The 16,789-nt window shown below is 38.0% G+C and overlaps 1 protein-coding gene across 4 annotated transcripts in view; it reads right to left on the minus strand.

Moving 5' to 3' along the window:
* The window catches only part of LMLN (leishmanolysin like peptidase), an 81,960-nt gene that overhangs the window by 26,489 nt on the left and 38,682 nt on the right, over positions 1-16,789 (minus strand). For all 4 annotated transcript variants that reach the window (XM_078067065.1, XM_078067047.1, XM_078067056.1 and 1 more), the window contains one exon: positions 7,071-7,181. In XM_078067065.1, the coding sequence (XP_077923191.1) occupies positions 7,071-7,181 (111 nt within the window). The remainder of the gene's footprint in view (positions 1-7,070; positions 7,182-16,789) is intronic.

The following is a 16,789-nucleotide window of genomic DNA, read 5'->3' on the forward strand; positions in this document are numbered from 1 at the left end:
TCAGGTCATGATCCCAGAGTCCTGGGATCGAGCCCCGCATCGGCCTCCCTGCTCAGTGGGAAGCCTGCTTCTCCCTCTCCCACTCCCCCTGCTTGTATTCCTGCTGTCGCTATCTCTCTCTCTGTCAAATAAATAAATAAAATCTTTAAAAATAAAAAAAAAGTGTAAAAAGAAATGCTTAATGTAGATATGAACGATTAATGCTACGTGCACTATAACTTTATTCCACCATTATTAAACACAATTCTATTTATCTCTTCCTCTCCACTTTCGCCAGTAAAATGGAGTTCTGCAGACCTGATCTGCATGTTAAAGACAAATAATGAAATTCCTGATACTGCTTGGAAATGCAAATCTTCATAATCAATATAATGGAGTCTCAGAAAGAGATGGAGACGATGCCCTTCTGTCCTGAAGCTTCAAAGAGTGAATTTTTTCTATGCCATAATATAATTCAAAGACTCTTGTTTGACAGTTTGTTAAACTGAACACATTCACAAGATATCCTGCTTTCATGTGCAAAATGAAGATAGTGTGAATACTCCTAATTATTACAAGTTGTTCTGTTCTGTTAAACCTAATCTTGAAAGAATAATTTGGAAAAAGATGTCTTGTAATTTTCCAAAGACGTTGGAATCTATTGCATTGTTCTGTAAAAATAATCTTCAGATTAGTTGCCTTATTGATAATTACAATACAAATTATATTAATGTCATAACAGTAATGTTATAAATGAAATTCCAGTATTCTTAAATAATATAAATCCTGTTAAGACTGGTTACCAAATTGTAATAGGATTACTGCTATTTTTCCTCTTCTCCCACATGCTTGTTGGGGGAAAAAGCCTAGGTTAGATTTCTTATTTTAAGGAAAATTGATACTTGCTTCATTTAAGTTAACAAATATAGCAATAAAACATTTTTAGGGGAATTATAGCTTCTTGAGATAAAATGTGTAAAAGACCTACCACAGTCTTTGGTAAATGTGAAGCAGCACAGTGTAATAGGAAAGCAAAGGTCTACAAACCTTCACACAGGCTTGGTTTCAAATACCAGCTTATTTGATATTTGATATTTACTTAATTTTCCTGAGCTTCAACTATAAAGCACTCAGTGTCTAGCACATACAAGTTACTCAATAAATGTAATTTCACTGTCCACACCACTTTTATAAAATCTTTATATAAGGCAATTTTATAACTTTCTATGATAAAGTTTCCAATGAATATGACCAGTAGTTCTTATTAAGTCACTTCCTCGATACAATGAAATTCATTTCCTTTTTCTTTAAAATAAAACAATACATAATATTTACCTTAAATTAATTAAAATATGAGTTTTGCCTAAATGGATAAAGAGGAGTAAGGAACTTAAAAAATACTGATTTAAAAAGTTCCAAAGTTAGAGTTGGTCAAGATTCATGGCATATAATTCTACAGCAGTTCGGCCTAATAGAACTTTCTGCAATGTGCTGTCCAATATGTCTAATCATATAGTGGCTATTAACCACTTGAAATGTGACTAGTGCAACTGAGGAACTGGATTTTAAATTTTATTTAACTTTAATTAATTTAAATATAAATTTATATAGCCACATGTGGCTAGTGGTACCACAGAAAGAACTTTATTTTGTGTGTACATAGATTCAAATGTTTCCAGTGAGTAAGGCTCTGTCTTTGCTCAGCTGTTCCCTCCTCACACCAGTCACCCAACAATGAAGAAGGTATCACAGCTGAAGTTAAGCACCAGCCCCTGCACTCAATAATGGTCATACTGGAATCTAAGATAACTCAGGGATATAGCCAGACTGGGTGTATGGTACCAGAAGTTGGCTTCTGTGCTGTAAGGACTCCTGGATGTCAACGTTTCAAAAGTGGGACATTTGAATGCTTATGACAGGGATTAGCAAACTTCAATTTTTGGGTCAAATCCTGCCCATAACTGCGTTTTTGGTTTCTATGTTTCTTCTACAACTGTTTTTATAAATAAAGTATTATTGGAACATGGCCATGCTCATTCATCTTGTCTAGGGCTGCTCATGAGGTACGAAAGCAGAGTTGAGTAGTTGTAACAGAGACTGTTATGACTGAAAAACTAGGAAGAGGAGTTAGGTAATAATGCACCACTTGTCTCAAAACATAGAACCCTATTTTGTGTACAAAATATTTGCTACTTGGCCCTTTACAGAAAAGTTTGCGAACTTCTGGCTCATGGCTAAAAGGAGAGAATTCAGGGGACCAAAAGTTTTAGTTTTGAAGAATGGAGAAGAGGAAATTCCCCTCTGTTTTTGGTTTTAGGTGATCCTATAATCAGGACCTAAAGCAGAACAGAGTTGCAGCTGTTAAAAGAAAAAAAACTCTAAGCTCTTGTAGCTGCAATGTTAATTACATACTTCCTTTAACACAGTGCAACAGCAGTTCCCAAACTTTGCTGCAAAGTGAATTTTAGGGATCCCTAAAAACAATACCAATGCCCGGTTCCCACTTCCAGACATTCTGATTTAACTGGGATGGGCTGTAATGTGGGTATGGAGATTTAAAAAATCTCTAAATGATTCTAATGCACAGCAAAATTTGGGAAGTACTACCCTAGCAGACCAAGTTGTAGTGCTGGATAGAACTAGCTGCCCCCAAAGTGGCTGCAGGTGCTTCCTGATACTGCTTATTAGCAGCTCTTTTCACGGCAGGATTATAACTCAGATGTCAGACTCCTTAGTAGAAGCTGACTTAAACTGCTTCGAGACCTAACCCAGGGGAGAAAAGATATGAATAACATCTTCACAAGAAGTACCTGTGATTTAGTGGACAAGGCACTGGACTTGGAAAGAGAGAAGCTAACGTCCCTCATCAGCTATATGACTCTAGGCAAGTCACTTGTCTCAAACTTTAGCTGGGACACAGCTAAAGAAATGCTGAGAGGGAAATTTATAGTGTTAAATACATATGTTAGAAAGATATAACATCTCAAATCAATAATCAAGAACCTAGAGAGAGAAAAATAAAACAAATACAAGCATAAGGAAGGCTATAATAAAGAACAGAAATTAATAAATTAGAAAACAGAAAAACCATAAAAGACATCAATGAAACAAAAAGCTACCTCTTTAAAAAGATCAATGATGTTGACAACCTCTGCTAGAGAGCAAAACTGAAAAAGAAATGGAGAAGATGCAAATTACCAAGATCAGGAATGATGTGGGCTTTCACTACACAACCTACAGACATTAAAACAATAGTAAGGAACTACTACAAACTATTCTGTACACATACATCTAGTAACTTAGACAAAATGGACGAATACCTCAATGACACAAATTACCACAATTCATCCAATATGAAATAGATAAATATCAATAGCCCCGTAAATATTAAGGAAGTTGAATTAATACTTTAGAAATTCCTGAAAGAGAAATCTACAGTCCCAGACGGTTTCACTGGAGAATTCTACCAAATACTTAAAGAAGAATCAACACCAATTGTACACAAATTCTTCCAGAAAATAGAAGAGGTAGAAATACTTCCCAATTCATTTTATGAAGTTAATATTACCCTGATACAAAAAACCAAGACAGTACAAAAAAGAAACAAAGGCAGTACCATATTCTTCATGAATATGTACAGAAAAATCCATAATAAAATATTAGTACATGGAATTCAGCAATATATAGGAATAATTATATACCATGACTAAGTGGGGCTTATTCTAGCAATGCAGGGCTGGTTTAATATTTGAAAACCAATCAGTGTAATCCATCATATTAACAGGCTAAAAAAAAAAAATCACATGATTATATCAACCAAAGCTGAAAAAGCATTTGGCAAAAGTCAACATCCATTCATGATAAAAACTCTCAGAAAGATAGTAAAAGAGGGGAACTTCAACTTGAAAAGGAGCATCTACAAAATACCTACAACTAACATTATACTTAGTGGTGAAAAACTGAATGTTCCCCCCTCCATTGTGTCCATGGATTAAAAACTCAACTGAGCTAAGATGTCAATTCTCCTAAAACTGATATATAGGTTTAACACAATTCATAGAAAAATCCCAGCAAAATTTTTTTGTAGACAAGGTTATTCTGAAATTTATATGAAAGGCAAAGGAACTAGAAGAGCTAAGATGATTTGGAAAAAGAATAAAGTGGGAAGAATCAGTTTACCCAATTTTAACACATAGTATAGCTACAGTAATCAAGGACTGTGTAGTATTAATGGAGTGACACACACATAGATCAATGGAACAGAAGCAAGAACACAGAAATAGACCCATATAAATACACCCAACTGATTCTCTGACAAATATAAGAAAGCAAGTCAATAAAAGAAAGACAGCCTTTTCAATAAACAGTGAACCTTGACCTAAGTCTCCCACTTTATACAAAAATTAACTCAAAATGGATCCCAGACTGCAATATAGAACATAAAGCAATTAAATTTTTGAAAAAAAAATACAAGAATATCTTTGAGGGCGCCTGGGTGGCTCAGCTGTTAAGCGTCTGCCTTCGGCTCAGGTCATGATCCCGGGGTCCTGGGATCGAGCTCTGCATTGGTCTCCTTGCTCAGCGGGAAGCCTGCTTCTCCCTCCTCCACTCCCCCTGCTTGTGTTCCCTCTCTCGCTCGCTCTCTCTCTCTCTCTCTCTGTGTCAAATAAATAAATAAAAAATCTTAAAAAAAAAAAAAAGAATATCTTTGAGATTTAGGACTTCACCATTCACTTGACATTGAAAGTATGTCTCAGAAAAGGACATACTGATAGTTTGGACTTCACCAAAGTTAAAAACTTTTGCTCTATAAAAGACCCTATTAAGAGAATAAAAAGAAAAGTTATGGATTAGGAGAAAATGTGTGCAAATCACATATCCGACAAAGGACTACTACTTAGAATATATAAAGAACTTTCAAAAATCAACAGTGAAAAAAAAAAAGCAAACAATGCAATTAGAAAACTGGCATAAGACATGAAGAGATATCTCATCAAAGAGGATATACAGACATCAAATAAGCACATGAAAAGATATTCAACATCATTAGCCATTAGGGAAATGCAAAGTAAAACCACAGTGAGATATCACCTTATCTTTCAGAATAACTAAAATAAAAAATAGTGACAACATCAAATGCTGACAAGGATGTGGAGAAACTGTCATCACTCATACATTGCTGGTAGAATATAAAATGGTATAGCCATTCTGGAAGAGGTCAGCAGTTTCTTAGAGAATTAAACTTGCAACTGCCATATGACCCAGCAATTGCACTCCTTGGCATTTATCTTGGAGAAATGAAGATTTATGTTCACACAAAAACCTGTACACAAATGTTTACAGAAGCTTTATTCATAATAGCCCCAAACTGGAAATAACCTAGATATCCTTCAACATGTGAATGCTTAGGGTACCTGGGCGGCTCAGTCCGTTAAGCAGCTGCCTTCAGCCAGGGTCTTGGGATGAATCCTGCATCAGGCTCCCTGCTCAGCGGGGAGTCCACTTCTCCCTCTACCCCTCCCCCCTGCTTGTGATCTTTCTCTCTCACTCTTTCAAATAAATAAAATCTTTACAACAACAACAACAAAACATGTGAATGCTGAAACAAACTGCTACATCCATATCATGGAATATTATTCAGCCATTAACTCGAGCAAACTACTGATATACACAACCCAGAAAATTATGTGGAGTGAAAAAAGCCAATCCCAAAAGGTTATATACAGAATGAATCAATTTATATAACATTCTTTTTTTTTTTTTAAAGATTTTTTTAAATTTTTATTTATTTGAGACAGAGAGAATGAGAGAGAGAGAGAGCACATGAGAGGGGGGAGGGTCAGAGGGAGAAGCAGGCTCCCTGCCGAGCAGGGAGCCCGATGCGGGACTCGATCCAGGGACTCCAGGATCATGACCTGAGCCGAAGGCAGTCGCTTAACCAACTGAGCCACCCAGGCGCCCTATATAACATTCTTTAAAAGGCAAAATTATAGAAATGAAAAACAGATTAGTGCTTTCCAGGGGCTTAAGAGGGGTTGGAGTGGGAGGGAAGTGGGTGTGTTATAAAATGGCAACATGAAGGATTCTTGTGGTAACTGAAGTGTTCTGTATCTGATTATATCAATGTCAATATCCTGGCTGTGTTATTGTACTATAGTTTTTACAAGATGTTACCAATCAAGAAAACTGGATAAAGTATACATGGAATCTGTATATTTCTTCAAACCTGCATGTGAATCTATAATTATCTCAAAATAAAAAGTTAAAAGATACATATTTATAGGGGTACCTGGCTGGCTCAGGCCATGAAGGGTGAGGCTTTTTTTTTTTTTAGATTTTATTTATTTATTTGTCAGAGAGAGAGAGAGAGAGAGAACACATAAGCAGGGGGGAGTGGCAGGCAGAGGGAGAAGCAGGCTCCCTGCTGAGCAAGGAGCCCAATGCAGGACTCGATCCCAGGACCCTAGGATCATGACCTGAGCCAAAGGCAGCCGCTTAACTAACTGAGCCACCCAGGCATCCTAAAGTGTGAGGCTCTTGATCGCAGGGTTATGAGTTCGAGCTCCACATTGGGCATAGAGCTTACTTAAAAAAAAGGAAAAAAAAAATATGCATAAACATATGAATGTGTGGGTATGTGTATCCCCCAAACTTGAAGAATGTATTTTTAAAAAGTTTGCTAGGTGATTTTGATATTCATCCAGATTTGAGAACCATTATTCAAAAGTATCTTCATGTTTTTGGATACTCAATCAACAGCTGCATCTATGCTTATGGGTGCATTCTCTGAAGAAAACAGTAAGAATGATAGAATATACAAAAATTTTACAGTATATAATTTATTAATTATAAATTAAACAGAAATGCTTATGGCTCTGGCTCCCACATTGTAGATTCTTTTCATATATGATTTAAAACAATAATGTAGCTACTTATTATATTACCATACATTATTGTACATTACTGTACATTTTGAAATTGAACTGTTTAGACCATATTTTCAAAATAGTGACATTTTAGGTTCAGGAATAAAGAACAATAGCAGAAATCAACTGTGTTATCAAAGATATAATGAGGAAATGTGTTCTTACTTTTGTTTCTGCTGGTCAATCCAGAATTTACAGCTCTTCCTGACGAAGTCACAGCCCATTCCTCGGCCCCAGTCTAACTTCTCGGCCATACTATAATTAGCCTTATACCAGCTGTGGAAATAATTCAAATAAAGCACTTATTACTGTCATTTTAAAAACAATTCCAGCATACCAATTACAATCTCAACAATGAGCAAACTAGGACCTCAAGATAGAGGAGCATTTACAAGCAAAGCCCTCGTACACGGGAACTGCTGCACATAATCACCGTAGCAAGGACTGGGAAACTTGTCTTATGGTGAGGGTACTTTCATATTTGAAAAAAAAAAAAAAAAATCAAAACCAAAATATGTTGTCACTGTAATTTTCAAAGATGACAGAAGTCACAGAGTAGAAAGTGGTTAAGGTGTGAGACAAAGGGATTAAGGGCCAAAGAAACAAAAAGAGAATGAGAGAAAAAGACAAGGTAGTAAACTGAGGAAGAAATAGTGGAAATACTAGTTGGATAAATGTTACCTAATCTGATTCAGTTGGCCCTAGTTTCTTGCTTCTCTGGCCTTGAATTTGTGATATTCCATCAATACAGGTTCTGCTTGTGACTAAAAATTACACTATTATAATAAGACATAGGAATACTATGTCTAATACTTTAAAGATGTTCTAATTTCAGAAAAAAAAAACACATTTATTTGGTTTCCTGGCAAATTTAATCAAAGCCTAGGAGCCTACTTTTATTAGTTTTTCTTCTTCCTTTTTTTTTTTTTTAAGATTTTACTTATTTATTTATTTGAGAGCAAGAGAACACAAGCAGGGGGAGTGGCAGAGGGAAAGGGAGAAGAAGGCTCCCCACTGAGTAGGGAGCCGGATGCAGCACTCAATCCCAGGACCCTGGGATCATGACCTAAGCTGAAGGCAGACGTTTAACCTACTGAGGCAGGCGCCCCTTTCTTCTTTATTCTTAATAACAAGATTAGTTTATAAAAATTATAAAATTATAAAAAATAGTTTAAAAAATATTTTAAAAAATATTTTATTTTAAAAATATTTAAAATAATTTAAAATTATTTTAAAAAATATTTTATTTACTTATTTATGTATTTGAGAGAGAGCGAGTGAGTGCACACATGCATGCCAGGGTTGGAGTGGGGGGGGGGGAAGAACCTCAAGCGGACTTGGTGTGAGCCCGACCTGGGGCTCAATCTCATGTCCCTGAGATCATAACCTAGTTGAAACCAAGAGTCGATGCTTAACTGACTGAGCCACCCAGGTGCCCCAGTTTCTAACCTTTTTGTATTGTATCTTATCCCTTTAGCATTACCAAAACAGTAAAATAAAAACATAGGCTCAAAGGCCGAGGGAATGATGAAAATTATTTCCTCCATTCCAGCCACCCTCCCACAAAATCAAACACAAATAGAAATATGATACAACATCTTCAAAACCTTTTTTAATTTTAATTTTTTTTAAAGATTTTATTTATTTATTTCAGAGAGAGAGAGCAGGAGCAGGGGGAGAAGGAGAAGGAGAGGCAGACGCTCCCTGAGCAGGGAGTCCGACGCAGGGCTCCATCCCAGGACCCTGGGATCATGACCTGACCCAAAGACGGACGTTTAACTAACTGAGCCACCCAGGCGCACCCCAAAACCTTCTCCTTTTTTTTTTTTTTAAAGGACAGAACTCTCTGAGACAGAAACTGAAGACATGAATCTCAGCACTCCAATAACCAAAATGCCAGCAACCTCTGCAGCTATAACGTGACTTACGTTAATCAGCTAACACAGTTATCACAGCAGGTCAACTTGCCCAGATAGTAACAGAGGCCCTCAGTATTGCACATTAGCAGTCATTTTAGCAGTGCCTAGGTTAGGCAGTCCTTCTTCCTATGGATGAAATGTAAAGTAATAAGATTCCCTTGGGAATTACCGTATCTAGAATAGGTTGAGTGCAGAGCATAGTATGAGCACTCGGTCACTCAGTCACCAGCTAGGCACTCCAGCTACATTTCTTGAAACCGTCCCAATACCTTCTTTGCAGCTCTTCCTATGCTATGAGTCAATAGTTATTAAGCACTTCTTATTTGGTAGGCACTTTGTTTAATGATAAGGCTACACCAGTGAATAAACAGACACAGTTCCTTCCCTCATGAAGATTATAATCTAGTGGGGAAGACAGATGTTTAAAAAAAAATTACAACTGGGATGAGTGCTACAGAGGTTAAGTATAAGGTGCTAATAGCAGCACATTAATAGGAAAATCTAAGTTAGTCTGGGGAATTAGGAAAGATTTGTTTGAGGAAGCAACTTTAAGCTAAACCCAAAGGATGAGCAGGAGTTGGCTGAGGGAGCAGGGAAAGCACTGGAAACAGTTTTCTTAGTGGCATTAGAGGGTTGTGAAATCAATTTACTGTATCTTAACATTTATTTCTCTTTCTTTTAAAATCAATAAAATAGAAAAAAAAAAAAAAAGGACTGCATTGTTGGTAGTAGGGTAAACATATTTCCATGAACTTTGGTTCAGTTTCGTATACAAGAGCTAATACCTGAGTTGGCACCTACACGTGCCAAACACTTTACTAAGGACTTTACACGTATTAACTCATTAAAGGGCTCACAAAACTCTGTGAGGTAGGTATCACATTTTACCCTTACTTTACAGATGAGGGAACTCAGGGAAAGATACAGTAAGTAAGTAGCAAAGACGGGATTTAAATCTAGGGTTCTGGCTTCAATGTCAGTGTGCTTTATAAAAAAAATTGAGATACAGTTTATATCCTATAAAATTCACCCTTATAATGTGTACAATTCAATGGTTTTAGTATATTCACAGGCTTGTACAACCATTACTACTACAGGCATATCTCATTTTCTTGCATTCCACTTTATTACACTTTGCAGATACTGCCTTTTTTGGGTTACAAATTGAAGGTTTGTGGCAACCCTGTGTCGAGCAAGTCTACTGGCACCATTTTTCCCAACAGCATTTGCTAACTTTCTGTCTTTGTATCACACATTGGTAATTTTCACAATTTTTTGAACTTTTTCATGATTATTATATTTGAAACAGTGATCTGTGATCAGTGATCTTTCATGTTACTATTATAATTGTTTTGGGCACCAGGAACCACACCTATACAACAACAATAAACGTTGTGTGTATTCTGCTCCACTGACTGTTCCCTGTCTCTCTCTTTCCTCAGGCCTCCCCTATTACATGAGACACAACAATATTGAAATTAGGCCAATTAATACCCTACAGTGGGGGTACCTGGGTAGCTCAGTTGGTTACGCGTCCGACTTGATTTTGGCTCAGGTCATGATCCCAGGATCCTGGGATCAAGCCCCGTGTCAGACTCTGGACTCAGCGCAGAGTCTGCTTCCTCCTCTCCCTCTGCTCCTCCCCCCACTCATGCTCTTCTCTCTCTCAAATAAGTAACTAAATCTTAAAAACAAAACAAAACAAAAACCCTATGGTGGACTTTAAGTGTTCAAGTGAAAGGAAGAGTCACATGTCTCTCACTAAATCAAAAACTGGAAATGATTTAGCTTAATGAGGAAGGCATGTCAAAAGCTGAGACAGGCCAAAAGCTAGACCTCTTGCACCAGTTAGCCAAGTTGTGAATGCAAAGGAAAAGTTCTTGAAGGAAATGAAAAGTGGTATTACAGTGAACACATGAATAATAAAGAAAGTGAAACAGCCTTATTGCTGATAATGAAGAAAGTCTGAGTGGTCTGGATAGATCAAATTAACCACAACATTCTCTTAAGCCAAAGCCTAATCCAGAGCAAGGCCTTAACTCTCTTCAATTCTGTGAAGGCCAAGAGAAGTGAGGAAGTTGCAGAAGAAAAGTTGGAAGCTAGTATTGGTTGGTTCATGAGGTTTAGGGAAAGAAGACGTCTCCATAACGTACAAGTGTAAGGGGAAGCAGCAGGTGCTGTTGTATTAGCTGCAGCAAGTTCTCCAGAAGATCTAGCTCAGATAAACAGTGGAAGTGGCTACACTAAACAACAGATTTGCAATGTACATGAAGCTTCTGTTGGAAGATGCCATTGAGGACATTCATAGCTAGAGAGAAGTCAATACCTGGCTTCAAATCTTCCAAAGGCTTCCAAAGGCAGGCCAACCCTCTTGTTAGGGGCTAATGCAGCTGGTGACTTGAAGTTGAAGCCAGTGCTCATTTACCATTCTGAAAATCCTAGGGCCCTTAAGAATTACACCAAATCTACTCTGCCTTTGTTCTGTGTAGGTGGAACAACAAAGCCTGCATGACAGCACATCTGTTTGCAATATGGTTTACTGAATATTATAAGCCCACTGTTGAGACTGCACAGAAAAAAAAAAAAAAGATTCCTGGTGTGCCTGCCTGGCTCAGTTGGTAGAGTACATGACTCTTAATCTCAGGGTCGTGAGTTCAAGCCCCATGCTGGGCATGGAGCCTACCTTAAAAAAAAAAAAAAGAAAAAGATTACTTTCAAAATATTACTGCTCATTGTCAATGCACCTGGTCACCCAAGAGCTCTGATGGATATGGACAACAAGGTTAATGTTGCTTTCATGCCTAACATAGCATCCATTCTGCAGCCCACAGATCAAGGAGTAATTGACTTTTGAGTCTTATTACTTAAGAAATACATCGGATAGGCTGTAGTAGCCACAGACAGCGATTCCTCAGATGGATCCTGGCAAAGGAAGTTGAAAACCTTCTGGAAAGGATTCACCATTCTAGATGCCATTAAGAACATTTGTGATTCATGGGAAGAGGTCAAAATAGCAACATCAGCAGGAGTCTGGTAGACATTGATTCCAACCCTCATGGATGACTTTGAGGGTCCAAAACTCCAGGGGAGGAAGTTAAGTACAGATATGGGGGAAACAGCAAGAGAACTAGAATTAGAAGTGGAGCCTGAAGATGTGACTGAATTGCTGCAATCTCATGATAAAACTTGAATGGATGAGGAGTTGCTTCTAATGGATGAAGACAGAAAGCAGTTTATTGAGATGGAAACTACTCCTGGTGCAGATGCTGTGAAGACTGTTGAAAGGACAATAAAGGATTTAGAGTATGACATAAACTTAGTTGATGAAGCAGTGGCAGGGTTTGAGAGGATTGGTTCCAATTCTGAAAAAAAAACCTACTGTGGGTAAAATGCTACCAAACAGCATTGCATGCTACAGAGAAGTCATTCATTAAAGGAAGAGTCAAATAGTGTGACAAACTTCATTGTCTTCTTTTAAGAAATTATAACAACCACCCCAACCTTTACCACCCACCACTCTCATCAGCCAGCAGCAATCAACATCAGGGCAAGACCCTCCACCAGGAAAAAGGTTATGACTTGCAGAAAGTTCAGTTGATAGTTAGCATTTTTGAGCAATAAAGTATTTTTTTAAAAAGATTTTTAGTAATCTTTACATCCAAGGTGGGGCTCGAACTTAAAACCCAGAGATCAAGTGTCTCATGCTCTACTGACTGAACCAGCCAGGTGCCCCAAGTAATAAAGTATTTTTAAAGATTTGATTTATTTTATCTTAATTATTTTATTTTATTTATTTATTTTTTTAATTTTGAGAGAGAGAGAGTAGCATGAGTGGGGGGAGAAGCAGAGGAAGAGGGAGAGAGAATCCAAAGCTGACTCTGCGCTGAGCATGGAGCCTGAGTGGAACTCGATCCCACCACCGCAAGATGATGACCTGAGCCTAAACCAAGAGTCAGATGCTTAACCAACTGAGCCACCCAGGCAACCCATGTTTTTAAATTATGGTATGTACATTGTGGGGTGCCTGGCTGGTTCAGTCAGTACAGCACACTACTCTTTATCTCAGGGTCATGAGTTCAAGCTCCACACTGGGTGTAGAGATTACTTAAAAAAAAAAAAGGTATATACATTGTTTTTTTAGACATAATGCTATTGCACACTTAACAGACTACAATATAGTATAATGATAACTTTTATATGCACTGGGAAACAAAAAAAAATTCATTTGATTTGCTTTACTCCAGTGGTCTGGAGCCAAACCTGGTATTTCTCTAAGGCATACCTGTATCTAATTTCAGGACATTTTCATCAGCCCTCAAAAAACTATGTCCCCATTAGTAATCACTAATCATTACTCGTGATCTCAGGGTTGTGAGATCAAGCCCCATGTCAGGTTCTGCGCTCAACGTGGAGTCTGCTTCAGATTCTCTCTCCCTTTCCCTTTGCCCCTCCTGCTCATGCTCTCTTTCTCTAAAATAAATAAATAAATTAAAAAAAAAAAAGAGATGCTAAACTGTCTTCCAAGTGGCTGTACCATTTTGCATTCCCACCAACAATGAATGAGAGTTCCTGTTGCTCCACGTCTTTAGCAGCATTTGGTGTTGTCTGTGTTCTAGATTTTGGCCATTCTAATGGGTGTGTAGTAGTATCTCATTGTTATTTTAATTTGCATTTCCCTGATGACATTTTTTTCCCTGCTTTTTCTTTAATACGGTTGCCATCTTCCATGATATATTATTAGGTGCCTTCTTAATAGCATCTAATCTACTTTTTTGTTGCACCAGACAGCATCCTAGGATAGAACTCTTATTACCACTCATGTTCACAAAGTACTGTTCTTAAGTACAATACAGCTAACTCATGGTTTGGCCATAATTAATGGGTAGTGTTTTTTTCTAAAAATGGATTAATGCACACATCCAAACCACATTAAATTTTCAACTTAAGAGTTCACACATAGTCTATTTCCTTCCTACAGTTGCTATCACTCCAAATTGTAGTTTTGAAATCCAAGAAGTGGGAAGAATGTCTTTCTGTTGCTGATACTTCTTTCTTTTTTCCTTCCTTCCTCTTTCCTCTCCCCCTTTTATTCCTTCCTCCCTTCCTTTCCTTTTTTCTTTCTTTCTAAATAAGAAGATGAAAAGAAATGGTTTATTAAGGAAATCAAAATCTAGTAAACATCAAAAACTTACAGAGTAGTCACAAGCTCTTTTTTTTTTAAGATTTTATTTATTTATTTACTTATTTGACAGAGAGAGGGAGAGAGAGTACAACCAGAGGGAGCAGCAGAAGGAAGGGGAGAAGCAGCCCCCCCCCCCGCCCCCACTGAGCAAAGAGCCTGATGCAGGACTCAATCCCAGGACTGTGGAATCATAACCTGAGGCAAAAGCAGATGCTTAACCAATTGAGCCATCCAGGTGCCCTATAAACTCTTTTTGTAATGATGTTAAAATTACTGACAAAATGTTTTTGTCATTAAATAAAACATGGAACATCTTTTCTTTCTTTTTTTTTTTTTTTTTTGAAGATTTTATTTATTTGTCAGAGGGAGAGAGCACAAGCAGGGGGAGTGGCAGGCAGAGGGAGACGGAGAAGCAGGCTCCCTGCTGAGCAGGGAGCCCGATGTGGGACTCGATCCCAGGACCCTGGGATCATGACCTGAGCCGAAGGCAGTCGCTTAACCCACTGAGCCACCCAGGTGCCCTGGAGCATCTTTTCATATGCTTATCTGTATACCTTTTTCGGTGAAGGGTCTGTACAGATCTTTGCTAATGTTTAATTGGGTTGTTCATTTTCTTATTGTTGAGTTTTAAGACTTTTGTTTTAAAAAAGACTTTATTTATTTATTTGTTGGGGGGGGGCACAAGCAGGGAGAATGTAGGCAGAGGGAGAAGCAGGCTCCCCGCTGAGCAAGGAGCTGGATGTGGGACTCAATCCCAGGACTCTGGGATCATGATCTAAGCTGACGGCAGACGCTCAACCTACAGAGCCACCCAGGCGTCCCTTGAGTTTTAAGATTTTTTTATTTTCTTTTTTTTTCTTTTAAAGATTTTATTTGTTTATTTGAGAGAGAGAGAATGAGAGAGAGCACATGAGAGGGGGGAGGGTCAGAGGGAGAAGCAGACTCCCTGCCGAGCAGGGAGCCCGATGTGGGACTCGATCCAGGGACTCCAGGATCGTGACCTGAGCCGAAGGCAGTCGCTTAACCAACTGAGCCAACCAGGCGCCCAAGATTTTTTTAAATATATATTTGGGTAATAGTCCTTTATCAGATGTGCCTTTTACAAATATATTCTCCCTGTCTGTAGCATGTCTCTTCATTCTCTTGACTTCATTCCTTTTTGTGGCTGAATAATATTCCTTTGTATGTATATACCACATTTTGTTTATCCATTCATCAGCTGATGAACATTTGGGGGGTTCCTACTTTTTGATTATGAGTAAAGTTGCTGTGAATATTCATGTATAGGTTTTTGTGTGGACAGGTTTTCAATTCTTTTAGATAGACAACTGGGAGTAAACTTGCTAGATCATATGGTAAATCTGCTTAACTTTTTGAGGAACTACCAATCTGTTTTCCAAAGTGGCTGGATCATTTTACATTCCCCCTAGCAGTATATGAGTTCCAACTTTTCCACATCCTCATCAGTATATGCAACTGTCTTTTTTATTACAGCCATCCTAGTGAGTGTGAAAATAGTATCTCATTGTAATTTTGATTTGCATTTCCCTAAGGACTAATGATGCTGAGAATCATTTCATGTGCTTACTGGCCATTTTTCTGTATCTTCTTTGGAGAAATATCTATTCAAATCCTTCACCTATTTTTAAATCAGGTTGCCTTTTTATTGTTGAGTTATAAGAATTCTTTATATTTTCTGGGTACTAGATGTTTATCAGATAGATGATTTGCAAATATTTTCTCACGTTTTGTGAGTTGTCTTTTCACTTTTTTTTTTTTTTTAAAGATTTAATTTATTTATTTGACAGAGAGAGACACAGCGAGAGAGGGAACATAAACAGGGGGAGTGGGAGAGGGAGAAGCAGGCTTCCTGCCGAGCAGGGAGCCCGTCACTTTCTTGATAGTAACCTTTGAAGCACAAAAGTTTTTAATTTTGATGAAGTCTAATCTATCTAATATTTCTTTGGTTGCTTATGCTTTCATTATCATATTTAAGAAATCACTGCTGGGGCACCTTTGTAACTCAGTCGGTTAAGTGTCTGCCTTTGGCTCAGGTCATGATCTCAGAGTCCTGGTATTGAGCCCTGTGTCAGGGAGCTCAGCAGGGAGTCTCCTGGTCCCTCTCCCTCTGCCTCTCCCCACCCCTTGCGTGTGCTCTCTCTCTCTCAAATAAATAAATAAAATCTTTTAAAAAGAATCACTGCTGGGGCACCTGGGTGGCTCAATAGGTTAAGTGTCTGCCTTTGGCTCAGGTCATGATCCCAGGGTCCTGGGATTGAGTCTCACATCGGGCTCCCTACTCAGTGGGGAATCTGCTTCTCCTCCCTCTGCCGCTCCCTCTGCTTGAGCTCTCTCTCTCTCAAATAAATAAATAAAATCTTAAAAAAAAATCACTGCTTACCCCAATATCATGAAGATTAACACCTAGGATTCTAAGAGATTTTAAATTTAAATTCAATTAATTAATATATAGTGTATTATTAGTTTCAGAGGTAGGGTTCAGTGATTCATTAGTCTTATATAATACCCAGTGCTCATTATATCACATACCCTCCTTAATGTCCATCACCCAGTTGCCCCATCCCCCCACCCCCCTCCCTTCCAGCAACCCTCAGTTTGTTTCCTATGATTAAGAGTCTCTTACGGTTTGTCTTCCTCTCTGATTTCACCTTGTTTTATTTCTTCCTCTCTTCCCCTTTGATCCTTTGTTTTGTTTCTTAAATTCCACAAACAGTGAGATCATATGATAATTGTCTTTCTCAGATTGACTTATTTTCCTTAGC

The sequence above is a fragment of the Halichoerus grypus genome, chromosome 1 (genome assembly GCF_964656455.1).
Source record: "Halichoerus grypus chromosome 1, mHalGry1.hap1.1, whole genome shotgun sequence".
Lineage (NCBI taxonomy): Eukaryota > Metazoa > Chordata > Mammalia > Carnivora > Phocidae > Halichoerus > Halichoerus grypus.